Source organism: Equus asinus, chromosome 4, assembly GCF_041296235.1.
Source record: "Equus asinus isolate D_3611 breed Donkey chromosome 4, EquAss-T2T_v2, whole genome shotgun sequence".
Classification (NCBI taxonomy): domain Eukaryota; kingdom Metazoa; phylum Chordata; class Mammalia; order Perissodactyla; family Equidae; genus Equus; species Equus asinus.
The window spans coordinates 134,743,579-134,770,584 of NC_091793.1; the positions used below are offsets into that span (position 1 = coordinate 134,743,579).

The window sequence follows — 27,006 nt, forward strand, 5'->3', positions numbered from 1 at the left end:
GGCCCGGGGCAGCGGAGTGTGGGCCCTCTTTACCTGGAGGTACATCATGCAACATCAGAGGCTGAGACGGGGCCTCTGGGCACAATAAGCACAGGAAACTTCTCCAAGTGCAATTTTAGGGTTTGTTATTTGTTTGTTTCTAATATAGACTGCCATGTTGATGGGAGGGGTGAAATGTAGAGGACGCCAAAAATGATTCCGTACCTCTGGATCATATGAAGTCTTGGGAAATGTTCTTTCTCTGAGTCCAGCAGGGACTCCAGCATTAGGAGCCTGTGATGTTGTAGACACCACGAAGCCAAGAAAATCTCCCAAACTTACTAAGTGATCTCTGCTTTTTTCACACTACTTTAAGATACGAAAGGACCCCTGCTCCTAGGGTGGGGGACCAAATGTCAGGGACACTTAGAGTCAACTGAGGCTTAGGAATTGTAAAATAATGTTTAGGTGGTTAGCTAAATTTTCCCCTCAAGTCTGGAATGGTGGGGGTGGGGTGCAGAAGAAAGGGGGAAACGTTTAGGGGAGTTAGGAAGTTAAGACATCTTAACATTGGACAAGTTTCTAAATTGTCCAGATTGCTGATCTCTGTTCCAGCCATCACTGAGAGCTCCTGGCACTTTGGCTGCTGCAGGAGCCTGAAGCACAGCCTGCGATGCCGAAAGCCTGTCCGACTGCACCCTGCACCCCAGCCTCTATTCTTCCCAGCTCTCGGCCCTTCCAGGCCAGCACCTCCATTTGGAGTGACAGCTCTAGAGCATTGCACACATTTACAAAGCCCTGAATGCTGCGGAGGGGCATTCTTGGAGCCTGGTTGCTAAAGGGCAAAGCAGTGGGAGATATTTGCAGTAGCAACTCCCAGCTGTCAGCAACTGGAGGGTCCGTGGCAGGGTGCATTTTGGCTTAGCAGAAATAGCATATGTTTTTGAGGCCAGAAGATATCGATTTGAATAGCATTTCTGCTCCTTAATAGCTATTTGGGATCTTGAACAATTTACTTGACATCTCTGAGCCTCAACTTCTCTATCTATAAAATTTTTAAAAAAAAAGCTTCCTCCAAATCACCAACTCTTTATCTAGAAATTTGGCAATTAAAAGGAAAAAAAATAGAGGCCAGCCCAGTGGCATAGTAGTTAACTTTGCACACTCTGCTTCGGCGGCCTGGGGTTTGCACAAGTTCAGATCCCACTCTTCAAGCCATGCTGTGGCAGTGTCCCATATGCGAAATAGAGGAAGACTGCCACAGATGTTAGCTCAGTGACAATCTTCCTCAGCAAAAAAACCCAAGCATTTATCATGCCTTTCCTGTATAAACTGTATTTCAGAGTAGCCAGATAGCTTGAATTAATGAGGAAGATTTTATTGTTTTTTTCAGGGAAAGATTCGCCCTGAGTTAACACCTGTTGCAACCTTCCTTTCTTTTTCCTCCCCAAAGCCCCAGTGCATGGTTGCATATCCTAGTTGCAAGTCCTTCTAGTTCTTCCATGTGAGCCACCACCACAGCACGGCTGCTGACAGACAGCTGGTGTGGTTCCGCAACTGGGAAGTGAACTTAGGCTGCCAAAGTAATAAGAGCGCCAAACTTTAACCACTAGGCCATCAGGGCTGGCTTGGAAAGATTTTTTTTTAATAGAAAAAATACAACTACTAAATGTAGAAGTAATGATATAATTTAAAAAATCAGCATTTTGCATCCCCTAAGAAAATAATTGTTTTAGGCAAAGATTATCAATGGATGAAACCCTCATGAAATGTCAATTCGGAACAATTTATCTTTGCATCACCAGAAGTGAAATAACCAGACATCGTGGCCTCCCGATATGATGCAGCATGAAGCTCATAGCCCACCATTGAAGAACTGTAAAAAATTGGACTTCAAACCAGTCAAGCCTCTAGAGCTACTTAAAGTTTGTAGGAAATGTGAGGGATAAAGATACAAATTAAATGACACCACAAGGAAGCAAACAGACAGGCCCAGAGTGTGCGAATTCTATGACTGCTAACCCAGTTTCTGCGATCAGTGAACGGGAGGAAAAATGACGGGGCAGGGGAACTGGTCTAGATCAAGACTCAGAGATAAAACAATCAGCGTATGTGCGAACCATGTGTAGACCCAGATTCAAATAAGCTCATCAGAAAAGACGTTTGCCCCATTATATACTGGGTGTTAGACGGTACCAAAGAATTATGATTTTGTCGTGTGTGATAATGGCATCATGGTTATGTGAGATGTCCACATTGCTTAGACATATATATTAAATATGTAGGGGTGAAATAACATGATCTTTGGAACTTGCTGTAAAGTACTTTAGTTAAACCAAAGGGAAAAAAGAAGGAGATGAAAAGAGAAAAAAGAAGAGAAAAATAAAGAAAGTAAAGAAAAAAAATAAAGTAACAAAACTACCCCATAAAATGGATAAAGACATTAAGATTAGAAAAACTATATCCAAAATATATAAAGAACTCATGCAACTCAACAACAAACAAACAAACAACTGGATTAAAAAATGGGCAGAGGATCTGAAGAGACATTTTTCCAAAGATATACAGATGACCAAAAGGCACATGAAAAGATGCTCAACATCACTAATCATTAGAGAAATGCAAATCAGAACCACAATGAGCTATCACCTTATATCCATCAGAATCACTATTATTAAAAAGACAAGAAATAACAAGTGTTGGAGAGGATGTGGAGAAAAAGGAACTCTCATACACCAGAATTACCACACGAGCCAGCTATTCTACTTCTAGATATTTATCTAAAGAATACAAAAACACTAATTCGAAAAGACATATTCACCCCTATGTTCATTGCAGCATTATTTACAACAGCCAAGACATGGAAACAATCTAAGTGCCCATCAACGGATGAATGGCTAAAGAAGATGTGGTATATATATATATATATACAATGGAATGCTACTCAGCCATAAAAAAGATGAAATCTTGCCATCCATGACAGCATGGATGGACCTTGAGGATATTATGCTAAGTGAAATAAATCAGATAGAGAAAGACAAATACTGTATGATTTCACTCATATGTGGAAGATAAACACAAAAACAACAACAAACGAACACAGATACAGAGAACAGACTGGTGCTTACCAGAGGGGAGGGCAAAAAGGGTAAAGGTGGACATTTGTATGGTGATAAATGGAAACGAGACTTTTGGTGATGAACACAATGTAATGTACACAGAAGTCAAAATATAATGATAAATACCTGAAATTTATACAATGTTATCAACCAATGTGACCTCAACAACACAAACAATATATATATATATATATATATATATAAATTTTGTATATTGGTATAATTAGATTTATCCAAATAATGAGTGAAAATATTAAAAAAAATAGATAAATTAAGAAAAGTATCTGGCACAATGCGGGGTCCCCCAACTCAGTGAATGCTGGCTTCCTCTCCCCTTGGCAGGCCTACGCCACTGTTCTGAGTTCTGACTACCCTCCTGGACTGTCATGTCCCTACTTACTAGAAATTCCCCTATATTTTAACATACTCATCTTCCGTTATCTCTTCTACACAACCTCATGACAGAAGGAATCAAACTTAATTTCTGTTCTCTAATGAGGCCAGGAAAGGAAATATTTCATTATCCCTATACCGTGAAAAGACATCCAGAGCTGAAGTCTGTTTAGTAACAGAGATCACGGACTACACCCTTCACACTCAAGGAAACAACCTTGTGCTTCTAACCGAGGGCCCAGGGTAAGTAGCTATTTGTAATTCTGCTGAAAAGTAAATTTAGATTGCCGGCATCTCAAAGAAATGTCTCAAATTTAGTTAGAAGAATACTTACTAGCAAGCTATTCTATTTGTGATATAAATAGCACATTCAGAAGAGCCAGTTTTAATCTTACCACTTTATTTCACCATTAACCTATGTAAAAATCATCTCATGTAATTTCAAGTGCTAACATCATGCAAAAAAGTAGGCCTCTGAAAGAAGATAAAAATTCTGAATATTTCAAGCTCAAACCTTACGTGGGAAGCTCTCTCATCTGTTTTCAGGTAAGTGGCATTATTATTTAAAACAACAGTCGTGTGCGCATTTCCTGTAAAGCCATTGTTCCCTCTACAGTGGAGTCAAGCATTTCCGGAGCAGGGACTTTCCGCGTTTTCAACAAAACCCAAGAAAGCAGAACTTCTGAACTAACCCCTGCTTGATAACCGTGCTCGCCTTCCACTGACATTCAGTTCTCTCTCTGCTATTTGCACAGTATTTTACAGCTGTTATTGGATATAACACCAAGTCTAATCTACTTGTATTGGACGTTTGTTTCTCCATCTGGGTTTCAAACTTCCCGAACAATCAGCGCTTGTTAAGCTGGATGAATTGAGTTCAGTTCCCCAGCACTCTGCGGGTGTTGGATACTGCAGACCTGGAATAGGGTCCCTTCCAAACCTACAAACGGCGGTGAGGGGTTGCCGTGCTAACAAAACGAGAACCGTGTGTAACACCAGCAAGAGGATAGTGCATCCCCAGTGAGAAGCCATGGGACCAGTTTTCCACCTCTGGCATCACGTCTTCTGAGTGGCCCTCGGAACAGTAGTCGGTCCACAGCCGTCAAAGCCTCCTGTACTGGTGGGCTACCTGAGGTGGTGGGTATCGTGAGACAACGCAAACAGCTGACCCAGCTTGTGCTGAGAATGGTGCCACCCCGCAATCCTGAAGCAGGTAGCGCAAACCTCTGCAGCTTCCTAAATTGCTCTTTATTAAAAAATCAAGATTTGTCAGTTTTTCTTCTATTTTTGACAAGCTTTTCCCATGACTATTATTAGTAGTTCTGATCTTTCCATTTACACCAGTCATATTCCAAAAGGGCTGATTTAATGACAATATTTCTTAAATAATTTTAACCTTCACAGTTGGCTGACCTTATTTACTCAAAAATGATTTTTAGCCATTTCTAAACAGGTATATTCATCACTTTAAGTCTTAACTTTAGAGACTTCTATGAGTTTGGTTATCCCTCTTTGCAAAAGCAGAACCCATGTAATGAGACCAGAAATTTAAGCTTCATACTCTTTTTTTTTTCAAAGATTGGCCCTGAGCTAACATCTGTTGCCAATCTTTTTTTTTCTTTTTCCTTCCCTCCAAAACCCCCCCAGTGCCAAACTGTATACTCTAGTTGTAGGGCCTTCTAGCTCTGCTAGGTGGGACGCCGCCTCAGCATGGCCTGACGAGCGGTGCTAGGTCCGTGCCCAGGATCTGAACCCGCAAAACCCTGGGCTGTCAAAGCAGAGTGAGTGAACTTAACCACTCGGCCACAGGGCCAGCCCCTAAGCTTCATATTCTTAACACGAATGTTTTTTCTGAACCTATAACAGACATAACTGTGGCTGAAATATAGCATTTTATTGAGAATATACAACATTTAAGCCAGTATTTAAGAATCTGCTTCACTATATGTATATGCCTGCCTTATACTAACACACATTTCATGTCTACAGGGGTATTTAACATCATCCTTTTCCCTTCTGCTTTTGTTTCTTTCAGGAACAATTTAGGACTACTGGTATAAATGGAGATGAAATTTAACTGTTAAACAGAATTTCATTTCAGCAGCTCAAGGAACATAACTGATAAACTTCGTTTTGGTTTTAGTAGCCAAAATGCACAATTAGGAACAAACCTCAAGCTTGTCATTCCCTTTCCTCGAAGAATAGATCAATTCTCTTTCCTCTGACCCAGAGTATGAACGTGTGGCTTATTATTATTTTTAAACCAGAACTTTAATTATACTCAAAAAAGTATCTTCTCATAAGTGTATAGCAATCAAAAAGAGTACTTTTCAACCCCATCACCTCACACTCAGTAACAACTAGAGGGAAAAAAAGCACAGAATCTAAAAATTAAACTGGGTGCTAGACTTGAAATCGTACAAACATCCTCTAGTTTTAGTATAGCTCTCTTAACATAGCCAAGTTTTTTGTTTAGTTGACTTTTTTATTTATGTATTTTTTAATGAGAAAGAAAAAAAAAGATTCTCTACCAGAAGCCATAAAAATCTCTCAGATGGTAAAACAGATAACCTTAAAGGTTTTTGCCTAAATTCGTACACATCCCTAAAATAAAACTGGCCGACTAATCTTGCTACAGTGCTCTGAAAGAGAAGACATTTGAAAATACAGTGTAGTAGGGTGACGCTGCACTGCCTCTAATTAAGTGCAGACTAGGGAAAATTATTCTTAGTTTAGTCTGTGGAAAGGAGCGGGTGGAAATTTCTCTCTTTGCAATTCAAAATTACTTTTAAGACAGAGCATTTCTTTTCCAACGTCTTCATTAAACAGAGCTGTTAAGAATTGTCTCCCAACCACCCCCAAAGAGCACAAAGCTACCCGGTATTCACCCCATATGCTCGACTTTGAAGTGTGAAGCTGTGACCATCCCACTAGACTCTTATGCCACCATCAAAGCCATCTCATTATGCCCAGCGCTGAGAGTTACAGCACGGGGCCGTAATCGCTCCAACACAAACACTGCATTAACAAAGCAACCGCAATATTCCTCCCCCACACGGCCAAGACTTGAAGAAATTTTTACCATATGCACACATGCACGAGATACTAAAATTTATTGTGCTAGAACATCATTGAGAAGTACATTAAACATGCTGACTAGAACTGGATGTTATTCTAAGGGACTAGAAAAAAATAAAACGCAGCTGATCTTCATGATGAAAGAACAGAAACATCAGGCTGAAAAACGAGATCAAGTACAATTCCTAAACGGCATTTCTACTGACACATTCTGTTGCCTGTTCTTTCTTGAGGCAGCAGAAAACAGTTTAAGGAAGAAAACACAACTCTACTGCCTGCCACCGGATGCTACTGTGTACTCTGTCACGTTTCATTTCTAAAGGACAAATAAGCTTAAGAATAACGATGTGCTGATAACAGTATTGATGATTCAAAATGAAGAGGATGTGCTAAGAAAAAGTCATTTCACTTGTGTCTCTGAGCTGTCAATTTATCATTGGCATCGTGGCAAAAAATAAAACGCAAAGAAAAAACTTAACGTGTTAAAATAAATGAGGACAGAATAAGCACTTGATTGATTTTTGTGTAAAAAGTAGTCTGTAAAAATATTTTTAAACATTTGTACCTAATGATCCCATTCCTTTCTTTTCGCCCTAGAGAAATCCTTGCATTTGTGCACAAGACAGACTTTTCAAGAATGTTGTGGGCCAGCCCTGACGGCCTAGTGGTTAAAGTTCAGCACTCACCAATTCGGCAGCCCAGGCTCGCTTCCCGGTCATGGAACCACACCACCCATCTGTCAGCAGCCATGCTGTGGTGGCGGCTCACATAGAAGAACTAGAAGGACTTACAACTAGAATACACAGCCATGCACCGGGGCTTTGGGGAGGGAAAAAGTGGAGGGGAAAACTGGCAACAGATGTTAGCTTAGGGCAAATATTTCCTTGCAAAAAAAAAAAAGGGATGTTCATTGCTGCATTATTTGTATAGGAAAAATGAGAAACAATTTGAATGTCTACAAATAGGGGAAGAGATAAAATGTGATATATTCACACTATGATAACTGTACAGCAGTTAAAACGAATGAGCTAGAACTGCATATAATGCCATAGATAGATTTCCAAAATACCTTGCTGAATGAAAAAGTTATAGTATGAAAGCACTTACATTACAAACAAATACAAGGAATACTATATTGGATTTATAAATATATACATATATATGTATATAAATAAAAGCATGGGGGAAATTCTGGGTTGAGTGTGAGCATAGAGTACTCATACCATAACTTGGCAGGGGGTGGTTCAGGAAACCAGAATGGGGGTGGTGGTCAGAGGTGAACTTTAACCTTCTCTGTAATGTTTGAAATTTTGAAAAAGAGAATTAATAAAAAATCCCAGGCAAGGCCTAATTCATAATCAGTTGTGCGGATCTTTTTTTTGTTCCTGCTTTCTTGATGGAAACCTATAAATTTCTTAATGTTTCTACGTCTGTTTCCCAGCTATAGAATGAAAACATTGAACCTATCCTCTATCCTTACTATGAACGCAAGAATTATGTGCCCCCAAACTCTTAACATACCATATACTTTCATGGAGCTATAGATATCCATGAAAATACATGTTATATTGGTAGTTTGGGGCACAATTTATAAGTATATCTTCATATACCAGAACCCAAGAATCTTGTTATTTCCTTGTATGCAACATATACTTCCAAGAGATGTTATTCATGAACAGGGCATGTGCTGGCATAAATACCACTTTGTGCAGACATGATATGATTAGCTTAAAGAATTACACTTTCCTGATTGACCAAACATAGGTAACTTATACTGTATTCGTTAGCTTGCTTTATTCTGTCCTATGGTGCTCCCTAATTGTTGCAGGTAGATTCATGGCCCCAGATTTCTTGGAGGGAAGGACTCTATTACACTTCCCCGATAGTCACAACAGCACTCACTGTGGCAAACGGAAACCTAACAGGCGTTCAATACTGTTCGGATGTTCACAAACACATCCTCATTCATCCTCATAATACTTCTCTGAAACAGGTACTGAATATCATTTTGCAAATGAAGAAATGATGAAGGAGAAGCTGTCTGCTATAGAACTTAGAATTTTAGAGCTGAAAGCACTTCAGAGATCTCCCACTCAAGCGATTTTCAAACATCTTGTTATACAATCCCTTTTGTCAAAGGGCATCTTATTTGGAATCTTGATAACATGAAACAGAGAAGAGGGATCCAGTCTCTCTGTGGTGGAGGGGAACAGCCTGGGCCCCAACTGCTCAGTCCTCCCCTCCATAAGGCCACAGAGAATTGCTAAACATAGTGATGGTTATTCACTGGTGGGAGGTAGGGCTTTACACACAGGCATTACTTCCCATAACTGCCCTGCCAGGATGATATTATTCCCCATTATATAGATATAAAAAAAAAAACTATAAAAGAGACAAAAATTTTCCTAAAGTCAGCTGGCAAATAAGTAGCAGACCTGGGAGTTGAACTCAGGTATATTCAGCTCCAAAATTCTTATTTTGCCCACTTACCATGTGGCTTTCCTGTCTGACCACTCAATGTGATATAACTGTTTAGTTCATGCTGATTAAAAAAACCCTCACAGGCCCAAATGCATACATATACACATATGCAATGGGTGGGTAGGATTAGAATCGGGCCTGTTGCTTCCATATAGTGCTCCCCCCTTGTAAGGATCTCTCACTCTCTTTCAGGGGGGCTATTGAGAAGCTGGGGCTGCACCAAAGAGCAGTTCAGATGGGACATGGAAAAGCCTTGGAATGGCCAGGAATCCTTCTGCTGGCCAAGGTATCAGCAATGCATAAACAGCTTTCAGCATAAAGCCCACTCCTCACAGCAAGGAAGTTAATGTTGCTCTTCCACCCAACCAGGGCTCCCCAAATGGCAAACAAATAGACGGCATGGGTTAGTGTGGTTTCCTTGTGTGTGTTGGGCTCCCACACATCTTCCTGGCCACTGGCCACCAACACTCCACAACTTCTCAGAGTCTCAAGCCTAGCCCTAACTCTCACCATTTGACCCCAAAACAGGTCAAGAGCTGATCCCCCTTCCCACAGTCCTGCTCCTCTTTACCACCTCCCAGGGGATCCCCATTTCCACATCCCCCATGCCCACCTCTTTAAATCTCCTTTTGGAGAGAAATGCTTCTTGCCCACTACTGACATTTCCTTCCACATGGAGAGCATTCTGCTGGTCTTGTTGGCTGTTATAGGTTACTTCATGTCCTCCAAAAATTCATATGTTGAAGCCGGAGCTCCCAGGACCTCAGAGAGTGACCTTATTTGGGAATGGTGCTGTTGCAGATGTAATTAGTAAAGAAGAGGTCATATACTGGAGTAAGCTGGGTCACTAATCCACTATGACTGGTGTCCTCTTCATAAAAAAGGGAAATTTGGACCCAGACAATACACAGGGAGAACGTCACATGAACGTGAAGAGGGCAATCTACAAGTCAACACGGAACAGATCCTTCCCTCACAGCCCTCAGAAGGAACTGACTGCCAACACCCTGCTCTTGGACTTCCAGCGTCCAGAACTGGGAGTGATACATTTCTGTTGTTTAAACCACCCAGTCTGTGGCATTTTGTTACTACAGCCCTAGGAAATTAAAACACTCGTCTCCCTCCCTCTCAATATTCATCCGTTGATGGGGAGTTTGGGAGAGAAGCTGGATTTGCATAGGCCCACTCCTTCCTCCCTCTTCCTTCTTAGGAGCTAGCTGTCGGCAGGAAACACACAGGCCAGTCCACACTCCTCCTTGCCATAAGCTTTCCAGGGCAGGCCTATGCTGCCCAGTGCTGCCTATGACTGGCTGGATAAGTCCATCTGATTCTCCAGTTGGGTAAGCTCAGCTGTCAATATTAGTTTTATCAGTAATAAAGTTAGTATTTCCATTTCTCACCTGCCTTTCTCTACTGCTGAACTGGTTCCAATTGGGGAAAGGAAGAAGTGTACTATTTATAATGCTCTCCTCTCAAACCCTACCCCTAGCCCTCCTTTTCCTGGGGCAGGGAGTGAGGGGGCCTCCTTCTTTCTCTACTCTATTGCTATGGAATAAACTTTGTGCTCTGCTTTCCCAAGGCCTCCCCTTTTGGTTGTCAAAAATTCAAACATGAACACTGACTGTTACTTCCTCATTCTCCCTATAGCAATTCTATACTCCTCAGGATGCAGAGAACTCAGACAGTCCAGGAAAGAGTCATGCAGAGGCTATGGGGGAAAGAAATGCACAACAATTAATATCTCAAGATATTATCTTTCTATATATTTTTGGTTAATTAAAATTAGAGAATGAGTTACTTAATATACGCAATTTTAATAGTCAAACAATAAATGATAATTAATCTAAGTAACAATGATGTTATAACCACATGTTATTGTCATTACTATTATCACACGCTCTGGGGCTCCGGAGAAGCACGCCCTCATTTGACCAATGGACACCAGATGGACGGGCTGGTGGATACATGAGGGCGTGGAGGGGTTTGGGTTGATGTACTTAATCTTACAAGCCCATCAATGCCACTGGCATCACTATGTCATTTCTTCAGAATTTTGTAATCCCAGTGGCCTTGATACCGGAAGTCACTATAAATCCTAGGACGCATGGATAAAAATGAAAAGGAATTCGAGAAAAGCACTGCCAAGGTCAGGGGTCCTGGGCTTGAACAGTTAGCATGGTATCCGTCAAATAGGCTATAAATCCCCATTAGGGCCACACTCTCTAAAACACCATCAGCAATCATAAAAAGTCTCTCTCTGGGTGCTATAGATAACTACTCAAAACCAGGAAACCTAGAGCCCCTAAACTTTGAGGCCCCCCCAGGGTTGCCTTTGCTAGTAAGGGGTGAATGTTAATGTCTCCTGCAAAGACCCATGGCTTAATCCTAAGTATTCGAAGAGACTCTTTCTCTGGGTGAAGTGGGGGGGCGGTCTCCCGGTTTTTAACTATACTCTTATAAGTGAATTCTAGACTAAGAAAGAATTATAACAAGTGTACAGTCAGGCAGCAAAGATTGCATTCCACCTATTTCTCCCAATTAGAACGTTCTTATAGTACATTTATCCTTGTCAATATTTTCAATAAACCCTGTTCAATATACATCAAGAGTGAAACAGGGAAGGAGGAAAAGCCAGTACAAGGGCGCGTCATCACGCTGGTCATTGCTGTGAGCAGCTGGGGCTTGATCTTGCTGGAATGGGCCTTAGAATTATTGATTTCAGAGAGAGAAGATGAGAGCATTTATCTACCAGCTCAGGTGCCCCCCATTGGTCAAGGGTGGGCCCACGGCACGTTAACTCGTTCGGACTTGAGGTTACCGCAGAGCCAAAGCGAGAGAAAAGAATGCAGTTTTTTCAAGTCTGGTTGGGTTCGCCGGTAATAACCAGTCATGGAAGAAAAGGTTAGTTTATCCCAGTTCTCCCATTTGGCCTTTTCTTTCCTCCTTGGTACCTATTTTACTGTGACAGATATAATCTTGTTGCATTTATTAAGCCTGTAGTAATGCGCATTTATGAACCACCTGGTAACTCTCCCTTGTAGTTAAAATGTACTAAAGTCACTGGAAATCAATCTTAATATTTTAAGTACTTTCCCAATGCACAATCCCTTGTTTTTTCAGCTTTTTATATGGTGGCAGTATCCCTTAATTCTGAAACTAAATGCTATGTCCTAAAACTATGTTAATTATGCTTGTAAAAAATCAACCATTGTTTTTATGCCCTGGCAATGAGGGTAATGCTGCTGGTGAAGAGAACTGCATCAGGACCCAGCATCTAAACTGACTAATCTCAACCAAATCCAAGGCTGTTTTACGAGACAATCTCCATAGCAACTGGAGAGCCAGAGTAGAAAATTCTTGAAGTGAAAAGTTGTTCCTGATTTGCCAGATCAGCCCATGTTTTGACAATCTGTAATAAGGTAATCAAAGGGCCTCAAGACTATCACGCAAGTGTTGACGTCGTGTGAATTTGTCGTGGCACATGTCCTCCAAGTCACAAAAATACTCGAGAAAACATCTAACGAGGCTGATAATTCTAATCAAATCCATTAATGTTTTATATATTTTAAGATAAATCAAAAATAAAAACCAATCATGTAAGAGCTATTTCTTTATTCATATAACTTACTTAGCTAGCACTTTATCTTTCTAGTCTTCTAAATAATGTCAATTTATATGGCATTGTACAAACACTATTTCATTCGATTTAATGACAGGAAACAAAAAGCAAGCTCCCATATCATTTACAAACTTCACAGCTATGGTCCACACTCCTAAAGCTGAATGTTATGACCCGACATGTCAGGAAAGCCCATTTTCACTGTCAGATCATCAGGAGAATTTGCCCGAGTGCTCTGCCCTAACCCCTCCCTCCATCTTCACTCAGTCTTTCGCAGGAAGGTTCGTGTGTGAATGGGAAACAGGCTCACATTTCAGAGACACAGGCTCCTGCACATGAAAACACTGAGGAAGGAAAAGTGGAAAATGTACAGGAAACACTATGACTCACAGTAATCCTTCAGAGAAATGGTCTATAAAAAATTTATAGAAGTCCAGAAATTGAGACTAAATATCTTCAATATTGACTTGGATAGCAGACAAAACAATAATGTTCCTGTAAATTTACCACTGATTCCAAATTAGGTGAATTCATTGTTCTTGAAGGATCTAAGATAATTAACAATCACCAAGAAGAATGAGAGAAGGAAGGGTTTTCCAGTAAAGATGGGAGTGTGGATCCCTATGTTTACTCTCACTTCTTCCAAAAGCCCCAGAAAAAGATGATAAAGAGATACTTTTTAAAAGCATTGACGCACTCAAACAAACAAATGGAAGAGGAGGCAAAAGCATTGGAACTCAGAGAGCAGATATAAGAGTGGTAGGCAACTTAGCAGACCCAAGGCAGCAAGAGGGACGGCAGAGAAACAACCCGACTTACAGCACAGGCCCCTGAAAACGGTCAGAACTGGCAGCCTCACTTTGGCAGGGAAGGTAAAGGCAAAGCTCAAAACAGGAAGACTGGTGGGAAGTCTGTTTAAGCAGCAACTAGATCCCACCCACTTCCGCACAGACAGGAAACTGCCCTGCCCCAGCCTGGCAGAAGGCGCAAGAGGTAATACCCAAGGGGTATGGGCTGGGGGATATTGGGCACAGCGGAAGGTAAGGGTGATGAAAGAAAAGAGGGGAATTTGTGAGCCTCTTCCAGCCTTCTTCTACAACTCAGCTCCTAAAACATGGACAGCTGTGTCTACACGCCAGGCTGAAGAGTGGAGGATCCTTCTCTGGAGAACATGAACGGCCCAAGAAGAAAGGCCAAAAAAATAGGTGCTCCAAAGAAACCATGCAGCCAGAGCAGCCTACAGCTGACAGACCTTAGCTACATACTCAGAGTATCCACTGAGTCGTTTAGTGCCCACTCTAGAGCAACAGCCAACCAAGGGTCGTCAGACATCCGAGGAAGGCCTTTAACACAAACAAGAAAAAGTAACCTGGGGGTGGGGGGTGGAGAACAGACACTATTTCAGGAAGAAGAAAATGTCAAGAATTATCCATTGAGAGCTAGCCCAGATGGCCTAGTGGTTAAAGTTCGGCGCACTCTGCTTAGGAGGCCTGGGTTCATTTACTGGTCACAGAACGACACCACCCATCTGTCAGTGGCTGTGCTGTGGTGGTGGCTCACAGAGAAGAACTAGAGGGACTTACAACTAGGATATACAATCATGTACTGGGGCTTTGGGGAGGAAAAAGTAAAAACAAAGAGGAAGATTGGCAACAGATGTTAGCTCACAGAGATTGCTTCTCTAAAACAAAAAATTATCCACTGATACTGCATTCATGAGACAGGATTGGAATGTTATTTAAAATAATACAATAAAAGGAACATTCAGAGAGTAAATAAAAGCATTTGGAAACTAATATAGAAGACATGAAAAATTTAGTGAACACTTGGGATATAAAGCAGAGGAAATTTGCCAGAAATATTATAAAAATACAAAGTGAGAGATAAAATAAATGTAAAGAACCAGTGCAAGAGTTGCAATATCCAAATAACAGGGCTTCCAGAAAGAACTAAGAAAATGGAAAAAAAGTGGAATAAGTCAATATAATTGTCCAGCACTGAAGGATAAGAGTTTCAAGGACTCAAAGGACCTACGAAGTATCCAGCACAACAAATGAAAACAGGTCCAGACAAAGGTTCATCACACACGTTTCAGAACACAGGAACAAAATGAAGATCTTACCAGCTTCCAGATAGAAATGACAGATCCCGAACAAAGATCAGGAAACATAATGGCTTCAGAATTCTCAGCAGCAACATGGAAATAAGAATTCAATGACACAATGTCTTCAAAATAAAGGAAAATTATTTCTAACCTAGAATTCTATACCTAGCCAAACTAACAAATAAATGTAAGGTAGAATAATGGCATTTTCAGACATGCAAGGCCTCAAAAATGTAGTTCCCTTTTTTTAGAAAGCTACCAGAGGACATGATCCAGGAAAACAAGGACACAATTTTTTAAAAAGAGAGAGAGAGAAGACATCAGATTCAGGAACCAGGGACTTCAACATGGAGAAAGATGAAGGGAACACCCAGGATGATGGCAAAGGGAGAGCCCAGGATGACAGTTATCCTCAATAAATCGAGGGTAAACAGTCCTAACTGGAACAGATCAGAGTGTTCTAGCAGATATTTCTTTTAGAAGATGAAATTGATAGAACATTCAATGCACAGAATGTTCTGTCTGAATGTGTGGAGAGATGCTGACAGAGAATTTGGGGTTAAATGTGTGATAAGTATATAAAAAACTAAGTAAACAATCAAAAAGATAATGATCAACTCCAGCAAAAAGAAAAAGTTGTGCAGAAAGGGTAAAACAATAATGTTTTAAATGATTCATTGTGAATGATGTTTACATAGTCATAATGTAATCACTAAATATTGACCCAAATTTTGATATAAGTATATTGAGAGGAGGGAGGATTGGGAAGTGTGTGGTGTGTGTGCACGCTTGCGTGTGTGTTGGGGGTGGAATGAAAGGAAGCTAAATTCTCATCTTCGGCAGTGAAAAGTCAATAGACAATGCCTAAAACTAAAAAACCAAGAAGTACCAATATGAGTATGATATTTAGGTATGTGGACTTGAATCCTAAATGATAAGAGAAAAGAGTTGAAAGCCCTTGGCTCCATGGAGAAGGACATTGAAGTGTGCCTAAAGAAAGGAGGAAAGGATGGTTACATAGGTACTCAGAGTTTTTGGAACAAATCCTGGAGAACATTTGACTTTTAGCCACATGCATTTTGACAACAAAAAGAAGGAAAGGGAGGAAAAGAAGGAGGAAAGAAGGGAGAGAGGGAAGGATAGAGGAAGGAAGGGAAAAAGGGAGGAGAGGAAAAATTTTAGAGACAAAATAGAAATAAAAATGAGATGTAGTCTAATAGAGCAAATATGGTTTTTATAGAAAATGAAAACTAAAGTTCAAAACGTCTTTTAAAAATTATAAACTTTAAAAAAATATAGATGGATCTACGTGTCTCCTAGCTCTCAATTTTATATCCACCTGCCAAGTGGCAGCCTGTAAAAGACGTGACATGTTCACGCTCTTTCCCCCCAAACCCTCTTTCTTCCATCATTTGTGAGTGATGACACTTTCATATCCGGCTTCATTCCCCATCCCCCACATCCATGAAGTCTCTCCATTCTCTACTATCTCAGGTCATCATCACCTTTCCCAACTGGTCTGCCTGCTTCCTCTCTGTTCTCTACCATGCAGGCAGAGTGATCTTTCTAAAATTCAAAGCCAATCATACCACTTTCTCGCTTAAAACTCTACAAGGGTTCCCACTGCCTTTAGGATAAGGTTTGCACTCCCTAACCCGGCATATAAGACTTCATGATCGGACCTCTGATCACTTCTCTTGAGCTTCATTTCTTAACATTCCCAGGAATGCCTTTCCCATCCCACTTGTTCTGTAAGTTGCAGCCAGCCATGCTGAAGTCCTTTGCGGGTCCTTAAGCCCAGGCCGCTTTCACCTCTGAGCCTCTGCATTGCTGTGCCCTTTATTCTAGAAGTTCTTAAACTAAAATTATATGCAAAATTATGTGTGTGTGTGTCTATGTATGTATACACAAATGCACATGCATAAAAACTTGCAAATGGGGCTGGCCCCACGGCCTAGTGATCAAATTCAGTGTGCTCTGCTTCAGCAGCCTGGGTTTGGTTCCTGGGTGTGGACCTACACCACTTGTTTGCAGCCATGCTGTGGCAGTGACCCACATACAAAATAGAGGAAGATTGGGCACAGATGTTAACTCAGCAAACATCATCCTTAGCAAAAAACAAAAACAAAAACTTGCAAATGATTTTGACAGTATTTACAAGTCCCCTGAACAGAAATTTTGGCCCCACTTTAAGAACCCCTTCCTTAAGGTATAAGCAAGCTGCCAGCTGATATCAAAAAGTTCTGAAACATATTATTCAGAATTGTTGCATACAAAGCACACATGAATTATACATATTAACTATCTTTTATGTCACTGGAATGTTCTCTATTGCCCTTCTTCCCAAAGAAATTTAACAATTATTATCTTGAAGTTGGTTTCCCTGAGAAGAGGTCACTCTAGTGAAAAACACCCATTCACCATTCTGAGAACAGCAAGATCCTAGAACTTGAATACTTCTGCCTCATAAGAATGCCTGAGCATGCTGTTACAAAAAAAAAAAAAAAAAACTTAAAAAAATTTGGATGATATTAGATGAACAGCTGTGTAGAAAGGAGAATGTAAAAATAAAAACTGCATGTTGGAGCATCAAAATAGTAACCATGTACAGTATATGACTGCTTTTAATCAGATGAAGATTGAAGCTATTACATTTCAAATCAAATGTTATAAATTAGTTCAAGAATGCAGCTGAGCTCTCATTTAATTAGAAATGTCCATGTTTAAATCATGAGGTACAGTAGCTGCCAATGAATCAAAAGGGCAAGGAAAAGGAGAGATCCCGCGCCCAGACCCTCCAATCGTCAACTGCCTCCTCTGCAGGACAAACATCTGGGGAGGACTCGTCCTGATGTAATGAAGAACTTCATGTGCTGGCGAATTTGAGATTTAATGTAATTGAACATAACTGTTCTGAAGACAATTAGAATCATTATTCTGGTCTGGACAATGCTGAACTCTTCATTTTTGTGTGAAATGTATTTCCGCCCCCTGCTGAATTTTAACTCTTTCTTGGATGAAAAGTAAAGCAAATTCTGGGCCAAGATTTCCCCAGGAAAAAATCCATAGACTGTCAGGTCCCATTAAAATGTGGCAAAAGCAGCGAGGTTCTCCTTCGGAAATAGGTCTCTTTCCCCGATTCTAATGCTTGATGTAGCTCAGCGAGCGCCCAAGCTACGTCCTAAATGTTAGATAATTCACCATTAAATAAAAATGAGGCCACATCATACAGGGATTTCTGAGGTCATACAGAGAGAATGCAATTATCCTAAGGCGGGCTTTCCCCCAAAGGTTATGAGCCCCTCCACATCTCGTAATTAACCGTGGAGCAGCTCGACAGTCCAGGCAAAAGGCCTTTCTTTTCTCCCAATTTGCCTAATTCAAAAACACCTCAAGTGACATAGCTCAAATTTTCCAAATTAAACTTACCCCTGGGGCTGGAATCAAGCATGTGACAGTCCAGTTCTAAAGCAAATCTTAAAGAGAGTTGTGCAGAGGGAAAAAGAAAAAAAAATCAGAGGAAAAAGGGGTAGGAGTTAACATTTAAGTGGTTTTTCAACCTCATCATTACTCCTGCTCAAGAAAATAGGACACAGATGGGCAAAACATACCATCGTTCTGCCCTGAAGAGTCTGAGGAACTCATTAGAAACTACTGCCGTTTCCTCATGATCTATTGTGAATTTGTAAGGGACAAAATGATCGATTTGCTGCATCCCACAGCATTTAGTGTTCCACAGTGTCGTGGAATGGAAAGTGGAAGGATGAGTCACAAAGACCCAGTGTGCCACTGTAACCCGTGAAAGCAGACTGCTCACACAATTCCTCCAGGATGACTTTTCCGCGGGAGTTGAAGAGTGATAATATTGTTACAAGCTGTTCTGATTAGTAAAAAGGATTTCCAATAAGGAATAACACACTCCCCCAAACTTTCTCTTACTTCTGGCCACGGCTCCACACTCTTCCACACTGACACCAGACAAAGGGTAAATTGGAATCAGGTCCACCGCTCCCAGACAAGGGTGGACCCCCTCTTGAAGCTCCATATTGATGGACTGGAAGGCCTCCAAGCAGGCAGCCAGAACAGAATTGCCTTAAAAATGTAAAGTTGTAGAAAAGAATCATTAAACTTTCAATCGCATCTAAAGAAGCAGCTATAATTTTATTTTCCCACTAGTTGTTTTCTTTTGTAATCTGTACAGAAGATTGTTTTTCATCCAAAATAAAGAAAAATAAAAGATCCAACATTTCTCCTCACCCCACCTCCCAATTGTCATAAAATTTCACATTTCTTCCAGCTCTTTATTCCCCAAAGTGGAAGAATTACGCAAAGTTTATCCGTCTTAGACAACTTTGTATTTTTTTTACAATTGATTACTTTCAATTTTTTCAGTTTTATCAAATTAGTCTAACATTCCTTGTTATTTGCAGAATGTTGTATGAATTTATATCAAAATATACACACAAACATATAAATTTTTAAAAGCATAAGTATTTATTTTAGTTTTGCTCCTGTCCAGTGATTAGATTTTTCATTAAATTATTGTATCTAAATACACATTATAGACACCTAAGAGTTTCATGTTGTTACTCCAAGTTTTCATTAGCAGAGCAGGATGGCCATTATAGCAAAAGAGATACACAACAAAGAAGCAAATTTTACATTTTAGGATTAACATTCCAGATAATCTGTCCTGTGTTTGCTGGGAGTTACCAGTCAGCTCTTTGTTCTCCAAACAAACATATCTTTTGAAAAAAGGCAATCTGCCAAATTGAAATCAAGTTTATTTGAAGATATCTTGAACGCTTTACCAAGCAATATTAAGATAATACAGGTTTTTGTTTAAACAATTATGATCGTTCAAATTCAAGCTGTCCCGCTAAACCTCACAACATGAGACAGGGAGCCCACTTCTTTCCAATCCATGAACCAACTCGAGATTTCAGGCTCCCGATCCAAAACACAACTGAATAGCATGTTTCACTCCGTGCCAACTTCTCAGTGAAATCAACACTGACTTCAACACTGTTACTTCACAGGTTAAAACTTGAAAATATTTTTCTTAACCACAAAAGGTATGTGTTCATCTTCAAGGAAAGAATGTTATTAAATCTCGGACCCTAAAGTTCATTTTAATGAAGAGCAAATGGGAAACGCTCATGATGCACACGTTCAGAAAAACGACAAAGTGCAGTTTGGAGGTAGACTCTCTATGTAACGGAGGGAATATTCAGAATTACACAGGACATCGATGATTAAAGAGCGTTCAGCTCTCCCTGAAGCCTACCCTTCATCAAAAGACACAATAAGGAAACTGAAATCTTACCTAAGTCATCAACAGAAGCTGCTATTGTAATGACCGATCTGTTGTAGTCTCGATCAGAAAATATATTGAGCACGGATACTTCAGGGTGTTTCTGTCCTGTAAACAAAACAACACATAAACGCAAGACTTTTCTTTCTGCATTGAAACGTTAACACTTTATTTCTTCCGATACAATTAAATTTAGTTTAATAGAAAAATTCTGGGGTGTGACCTTTCAAGTGACATTGGCTAATCATGAAATTCATGGATGGTAATGTCCACTTCTTATAGCGACTCCCTGTATAACCGGATGGCTCAGCTCAGACACCAGCCTTTGGTGTCTATGAGAGACCTTCTCTTGCACTTCCCACTGAATTTGCCAAAGTTCTCTGAACTCAGTCTAAGATGGTCACCTCTTCTTTCAACTGCCAAATTATATCACTCTAAATTCTGCTCCTTATCAATCTCATCTCCTGGGCCTTGTCAATTTTTCCTTCCAGAACCCAGAAATAAAACCGTCTGGATCAAAATCTGACATCTGGAAAAACTAGGATAGGCCAATTAGTGCCTGAAGCAGAGGTTTCTGAGATGCATGCACCTGTCTGTTAGAAACCGTTCTGACTCCACCATCTCCTTTTCAGAGGCCACCAACAGCCTTCAGATGTTAACGACTTCCAGCTTTCGGTGGCTTCTGACTCACTTGAATGTGTAACCTGGAGGAGAAAGTTGCCATACCCTTGTATGGCAGCCACATATAATCCCAAAGTTATTTTTGAAGTTTACAAGCCTGGTTCAGGCTCCTAAAAATGTCCCCCCTAAGCCTACAAAAGCAAATTCAAAGTGAAGGACAAAAGTTTTCAGGCGGTAATTAAACCTCTCACTATGCCATTATACCTTTGTCGCCCTGTCCCCTGGCAGCTTAACAATTAATCTTTTCAGAAGAGAGGAAAAATAAGTTACATGCAGGACCTACAGAGCTTACGGCAGCCCTACGCTGTTAATTTTAATAACGTGAAAAGATAAACATATGTCACTCATCCACAGCCAAATGAGCATCTATACAGCCCAGCCCTGGGCTAGGTCTAAAATTTATAACCCAGGGTCCTCCACCTAAGACCTTTTAGGCCATTTAAACGTTTTCACATTGCTTAATTAGGAAAAATACAGGTGATACAGTTTTATTCCACTCACTTAAAAATAAATACCTTTAAAATATTTGTAAAAAAACAGGTTATTTTCTTAACTAGTGCTACCTTCCCTGCATTTTTAAAACTATAAAAGATGAAGCAAGAACAAGATCACACAACCTCCTATTTTATGTATTTTTTCAACACACTCTAGCTCCTGGAAGAAAAGAGATGATTTTATTTTTTCATCTGAAATCTTCTTCTGAAAAGCTTTTATTCTCAGTTTCACATGATTCAATTGAATCAAATGCTGAAAAAATGAACCACTCTCTCTTGCAATTTCTTAAGCATGCATATAGAAAAAATTACTGCTGGCAGGAGGAGCTGTCAGTATGAATCTCAGCAGAAGTAAACTGGTTGGTATTTGTAATGGAGTATAATAGCTATAATTCCATTTGAGCTGCTGCCACTAATAAGCTGATAAAAACTGTGAGTTGAGACCCAGGCATCCATCAGTGTGTGGCTTCCACAAATTTCTCTGCACAGTCACATAATTATAGAGACAGGTAACCCAATCCCATTAGATGTGCTGAGTCTAATGTGAGGGGCCCACGCTGGCTCTTCCTGCAAAGAGAACGCAAAGGCACAGCTGCTTGCTGGCTCCAGAGGAGCTTCCTTATCAGCAATTATCAGGAATTTTCATAGAAATTTCCAGCTCCTGCAAAGTTGCAAGACGGTAGCTTCAATATGCTCATCGTTAGAAATGGGCTGGGGGAAAACAATTCTCTCTCATGAAAAACAGTAACCAAATCAAAAATGACAAGCAGAAATGAAAATGCACTGTCCCAAAGTCTTCAGGGCTGTGGCCCTAATGCTCACCTGTTGCTAAGAAGCTGTTGATTTAATAACAAAGCATTTCTATCCAAATGATTGGAAGTCTGCAAATACCCTGTTTTCAGTGTGTGAGAGTAAAAAACAAATGATATCTAGAACCGTGTCATCACATGCACATTTTAACAAGAGTAAAAAGATGGGTAGCATCTCTCTTAGTAAATGCTGGCCCAGGGAGTAAGCAGGCTCGAGTTCCCGTCTTCTGAAGTGCTGAGTGACCTTCCGCACACCACTCAAATGCAATTGCCTCGGAGTCTTTACACGGAGAAAATGGAGTAGAAATAATAACGCCGTAATGATAGCATGGGCTTTGCTAGCAGGAGTGCTTTGCAAAGTAGCTGCTATTTGGCAAGTTTATTTTTTATTTAACCCGCTGAATAAAAAAGCGTAATGTACAATTATGCTCATTCTATTAATGATCAAATAAACGGCACATGAGGGAATCATTAAAGCTTTATGTAAATATATTCTCCTCAGGAGCCTGTCAATATCCTGAACAATGCCCATTTCAGACACTGGCTCTCCAATGGGAAGAGCCACGCTGCGGAGCGGACACGGGCGTTAGCAAAAGAGCGTCTGTACACATCGGAGTAACTGAGCTATCTCAGTGTCCTGGAGTCCTGCAGAAGCTACGACACCCCAAGAACAAGCGGGGACATCTGGGAAGAAAGAAGAGTGTTCTATAGATACTGTCTCCAGAGCACAAAAATTACTGCATTATGAAAACACTACATATTCGCTTCAATTGTCTGTTGTTCCCACCATTTTTTTCAAGAAGAGCTGCTTTTGCTATGTTCTCAACAATGTTTTTTCTTCTGGCTTCTGAAATGTTTAGTAAACAGGCAGCCAAACGAAGCCCCAGTCTGGAGGAAGACATGGTGATTTTTCTAGAATAGAAGAAAAATGGGTCTTTACTTCAGCCTCTACAGTTCATTCATATTTTCATGTTCATTAACAATAAAAAAATCAGCTTTTTGGAAACCGGCGGTCATAATATGAGCACTTTACTACAAAATCCTCAGATTGACTCAATCAGGAAACCATATATATGTGGTCATGCACATATGAACAGGGTAACACACTAGAAAATATGCAGCAAGTTAGCCTGAATCCTGTGATGTAAGTGCAACTTTGTCATGGAAGTGTGATCTTCCATTTCAAGCATGGTCAAGCCTTAGCTTATCCCCATTTTCAAGGTCTATGCTAGTTAACAAATAAGCATGATCCTTTCATCAAATGAGACTTAATGGGGAAACCCAAAAAAAGGGGAATGAGTGACATTATTTCATATGCTGATCCTTACAAAAATTATTCTTCTGGCAAAAAGAACAAGTATCTATCTCCGTGGGGCATGCCATAAGCAGTATGTGAACAAACGGAAGGGACTCACTCGGAGCTTCAAAGGACAACTCTTTAACTAAGTTCCTCTTGTACTTTGATCTCCAGTTTCTAAATCACAGGACTCTGTACCTTGAACTGAAAGCTGACATTTACTCTGTTATGCTCCTCAATAATGACAAAAAATATGACTGATTCTTTTGTGAAAAATAGATTAATTGCACAAATTTGGGAGGTTGCTTTCTTTTTAGTACTCCAGAACGGCATTTTTCAACTCGTTATCTTTCCATACCTCATTTGATAGGATGAACTAAAGAAATTTTAAGTATCTCAAAATAAGAAGAAAATAATTCCCCTTTTCAAGATCAAACCATCATATTTTGGCCTCTTTTAAATATCACAACCAAAAATGAACATGGCCCTCTTGAGTTCATTCTACAAATATTGGAGGAGAGTCATTTTGCATCAGGTAGCATTCTCACTGTGGGGGATACCACAGCCAACGGTGTCCAGCTCTTAGCGTTTAAGCTAAGCTGTGCTCTGGTGCCAATAATCGTGCTCCCCACGCATAAATCCGCTGGCTTCTGTTCACTAGGATTGCTCGCTGGCCTCACTATCCTAACCCGGAGGGAAGGCAGGTGTCATGGCTAGTTCAGGGTGTAGGCAGGTTTTCATATTGTGACCATCATAATGGAAAATTCATAAAAATAGGGTCATTACGTTTTTCTAGACATTAATAACATTGTTGTAATAAAGCAGCTCAGACCTCTCTCATTTTTATGTAAACAAAAAATTGCTTTACACAGGGGTGTGGGCGTCTTCTGGCTTTCATTTGTTTTCAGTGTGTTTATGTAGCTTAATTGTCTCATCAGGCACTTTCCCAACATAATTATGCTTTTTAACAAATGGTGTTTATGGCAACCCCTAACAGTGCAAAAGAAAGGATTAGTTTCATCCTCTCATTCCACATTTTGATTCCCTGCGGACAGCTAAATCACACAAAGATGGTGTTAGAAAAATCTACCTTCACAGCAAAAGCTGAAATCAGCAGCAGTACCACGCTTCTGAAGAGCAGTCAGGATTGTCAGTAAAAAGGGTTAAAGACTTCTCTCCCTCCTCTAAAAAAGTGACCCAGAGCAAGCCCCCAAAACACTGTGGCTCGGGAGAGCGCGATCCTAGATCGCCCAGCCTTTCAACAACTGCTCGATTACTTCCGGCGACAGACCAAAAACCTGCGGCCCCAGGAGGAGCTGGCAGGGCCAACCCGGAGCGCAGCAGATCGCGACGGGCCCGCCGGTCACCTGCCTCCTGCGCGCGCACCACCATTAGCACCTGTAGGGTCGCAGAGAGCCTGGGTGACGAGGGGGCAGCGCGTGCTCCGAGCTGGAAGCCGCAGCGGGGACCTCCGGGGTAGGGTGTTCCAGGGTCACGTGGGCCGCCTGGTCACCCGGGAGCCCCCCCGCGGCCGCCGCACGAGGCCGGCGGGAACGGCGCCGGGGGAGGAGCCCGGGCCAGCGCGGCGCGAGCCGAGTCGCCGCGGCCCCGCCTCCCGGGACCCGGGCGCTGCGGCCCCGCCGCTCTGCGGTCTTGCCTGGGCGGCTCCGGGGCGGCGGCCGGGAAGCCCGACGCTCAGTGTAGAAGTGCCCCCACTGTGTCATCCGGGAACTCCGCGATTCTCCTGGGTACATGAATGACTTCTTAAAAGCGTATTAAAATCTAATGATGAGGTCATTACCCATTGATCAGCCACCAGCAGGGGGCTCTTTCCTCTGGTGTATACACACACACACACACACACACACACAAGCGGCATGCACCCCTTTGGTAAATTCCCTCCTGAGAAATATTTGTGAATGTGAGCGCTTGTGAATGTGAACTGGACTCACCCCAGGACAAAAGCAATACCTGCACGTGCCCATTAGTCAAAGTTACAACCAATATGAACCAAGCATTAAGCATTTCCCTTTTTTCTAGGCCAGCGAAACTTGAGAACACATTTCTCCTCCCTTAAGAAATGAAGACCTGCTTTTTTCTTTTTTTTTAATGTAGCAAGGATTAAATGTCACCATTTTGATCCAATTTCATTCCTGAAGTGAAATAATCACTAAATAACTACTTTGACGGAATAAATTAATTTTTAAATCTATTTTTTTATTTTCTAATTATACTTTTTAAACACAGATTTGAGGAAATTAACATTTATGTGGACATTTGGTTTCTAGCCTAATGTGGCATAAAAATAAGTAACATAATGAGTGTTAAAAAAAATCAGGTTCATGATGCTTCTCACATCATCATCATTGTGCTTAGATGTCACAACAGTATTATGTGCGATTGTGTCAGATCCAGCCTTCTCCATCTCAGAGTGTTGGCAGGTAGGAGGGTTGTTGGCAAGAGGAGGGGTGTTAACCTCAGGATCCTGGATCCATTCCAAGGCTGGTAATTACATTCTGCCAGCCAAAATTCATCCCATAATTTTAATTGGATAAATCCTTTCTGGCCGAAGCTACTGCTCTGCCTGTCAAACTGTTGCCACATTTCACCCCAGAGGTGTCTGTGTTTTACTTGCAAGAATCAGTCCCTTTGAGGTTGGCTTATCAGTTTAAATCCTCAAAGTGCTTTGGGATCCCATGGAATTAAATATATAATTAGGGTTTTTTTTTTCTACCAAATCTGCATAGAAATGCATAAAATAGATATATACCCATGTTAATGCCTAAAAACCAACGCCCATCTAATATCGGCAGATAAATTTGAGAGCATTTTACCCAGATTGATGCCCCTAACTTTCTCTTATTTCAAGAGCTTTTATTGCCTATAGCTTTAGCTTCCAATTTCCAAAAAGTACTGCAGTGTCCAGTTTCCTTCCATGGAGGACGATGGAACTGAAGCCCCTGCATTTCACCTTTGCAAACAACCCTATGATGAGACTACTTGCTAAAATGAAAGAGTCATAATGTTACATCTAGTCTTATCGTATGGCTCCACAGAAAACAGTGTGACAGCCAGGGACTTAGGGTTCTAGCTGTAGCAACAGCCAGAACTACAGCTTTTTCCCCAGGGCTCCTAAACCTCTCCGTGAGAAGCCCTCTCCCTCACAGGGCTGCGGGGGCATCAGGTAAGGTCATATTTCTGAAGGTATCAGCACCACACCAGAGTCACTCAGCAAACCTTAGTCCTTTTCTCCACTCTCCTCCTATCAGACACAAATGGAGAGAAGGCAGGCCCAGCCTTCTCTGTGGAGGGGGCGCCATCTGCCCTCGCCTGAGCAGTGTAAGCGTGTCTTTTTGGAAAAGCCAAGGAGACAGATACCAGCAAGTCTGAGGAGAAGTTTAGCAAGAAGACGGAAAGTTCTCTTCAAGAATGGAGTGGTACCTGTGGTGATAGTTCAGCTCTACCACTTGTAATCCTGCCCGTTTCATCATTTAAAAGAGCTTATGTTACATTTACAACGTCTGTATGTCAAGCCTCTCATTTTTATTTAACTTAGCATGCTTTGGAGGGATTTTTCATTCTTTCGGGGTGAATGTGTTATTCTGACTTCATTTCTGCTGTGTCCATGTTCAGGGCAT

General features: G+C 41.0%; 1 protein-coding gene across 14 annotated transcripts in view; it reads right to left on the bottom strand.

Annotated features, from left to right (window-relative positions):
- The window catches only part of FTCDNL1 (formiminotransferase cyclodeaminase N-terminal like), a 146,260-nt gene extending 121,221 nt beyond the window's left edge, over positions 1–25,039 (bottom strand). For 9 of the 14 annotated variants that reach the window (XM_070508313.1, XM_070508312.1, XM_070508317.1 and 6 more), the window contains exons 1-4: positions 24,459–24,882; positions 22,859–22,983; positions 20,100–20,195; positions 18,713–18,865 (exon numbers count right to left, since the gene is read on the bottom strand). In XM_070508313.1, coding sequence (XP_070364414.1) covers positions 18,713–18,865; positions 20,100–20,195; positions 22,859–22,973 — 364 coding nt within the window. In that variant the 5' untranslated portion in view covers positions 22,974–22,983; positions 24,459–24,882. Of the gene's footprint in view, positions 1–18,712; positions 18,866–20,099; positions 20,196–22,858; positions 22,984–24,458 lie in introns of all 14 variants that reach the window. The other 5 variants (XM_070508311.1, XM_070508315.1, XM_044768501.2 and 2 more) reach the window with 4 other exon arrangements.
- Positions 25,040–27,006: the final 1,967 nt, after the last annotated feature.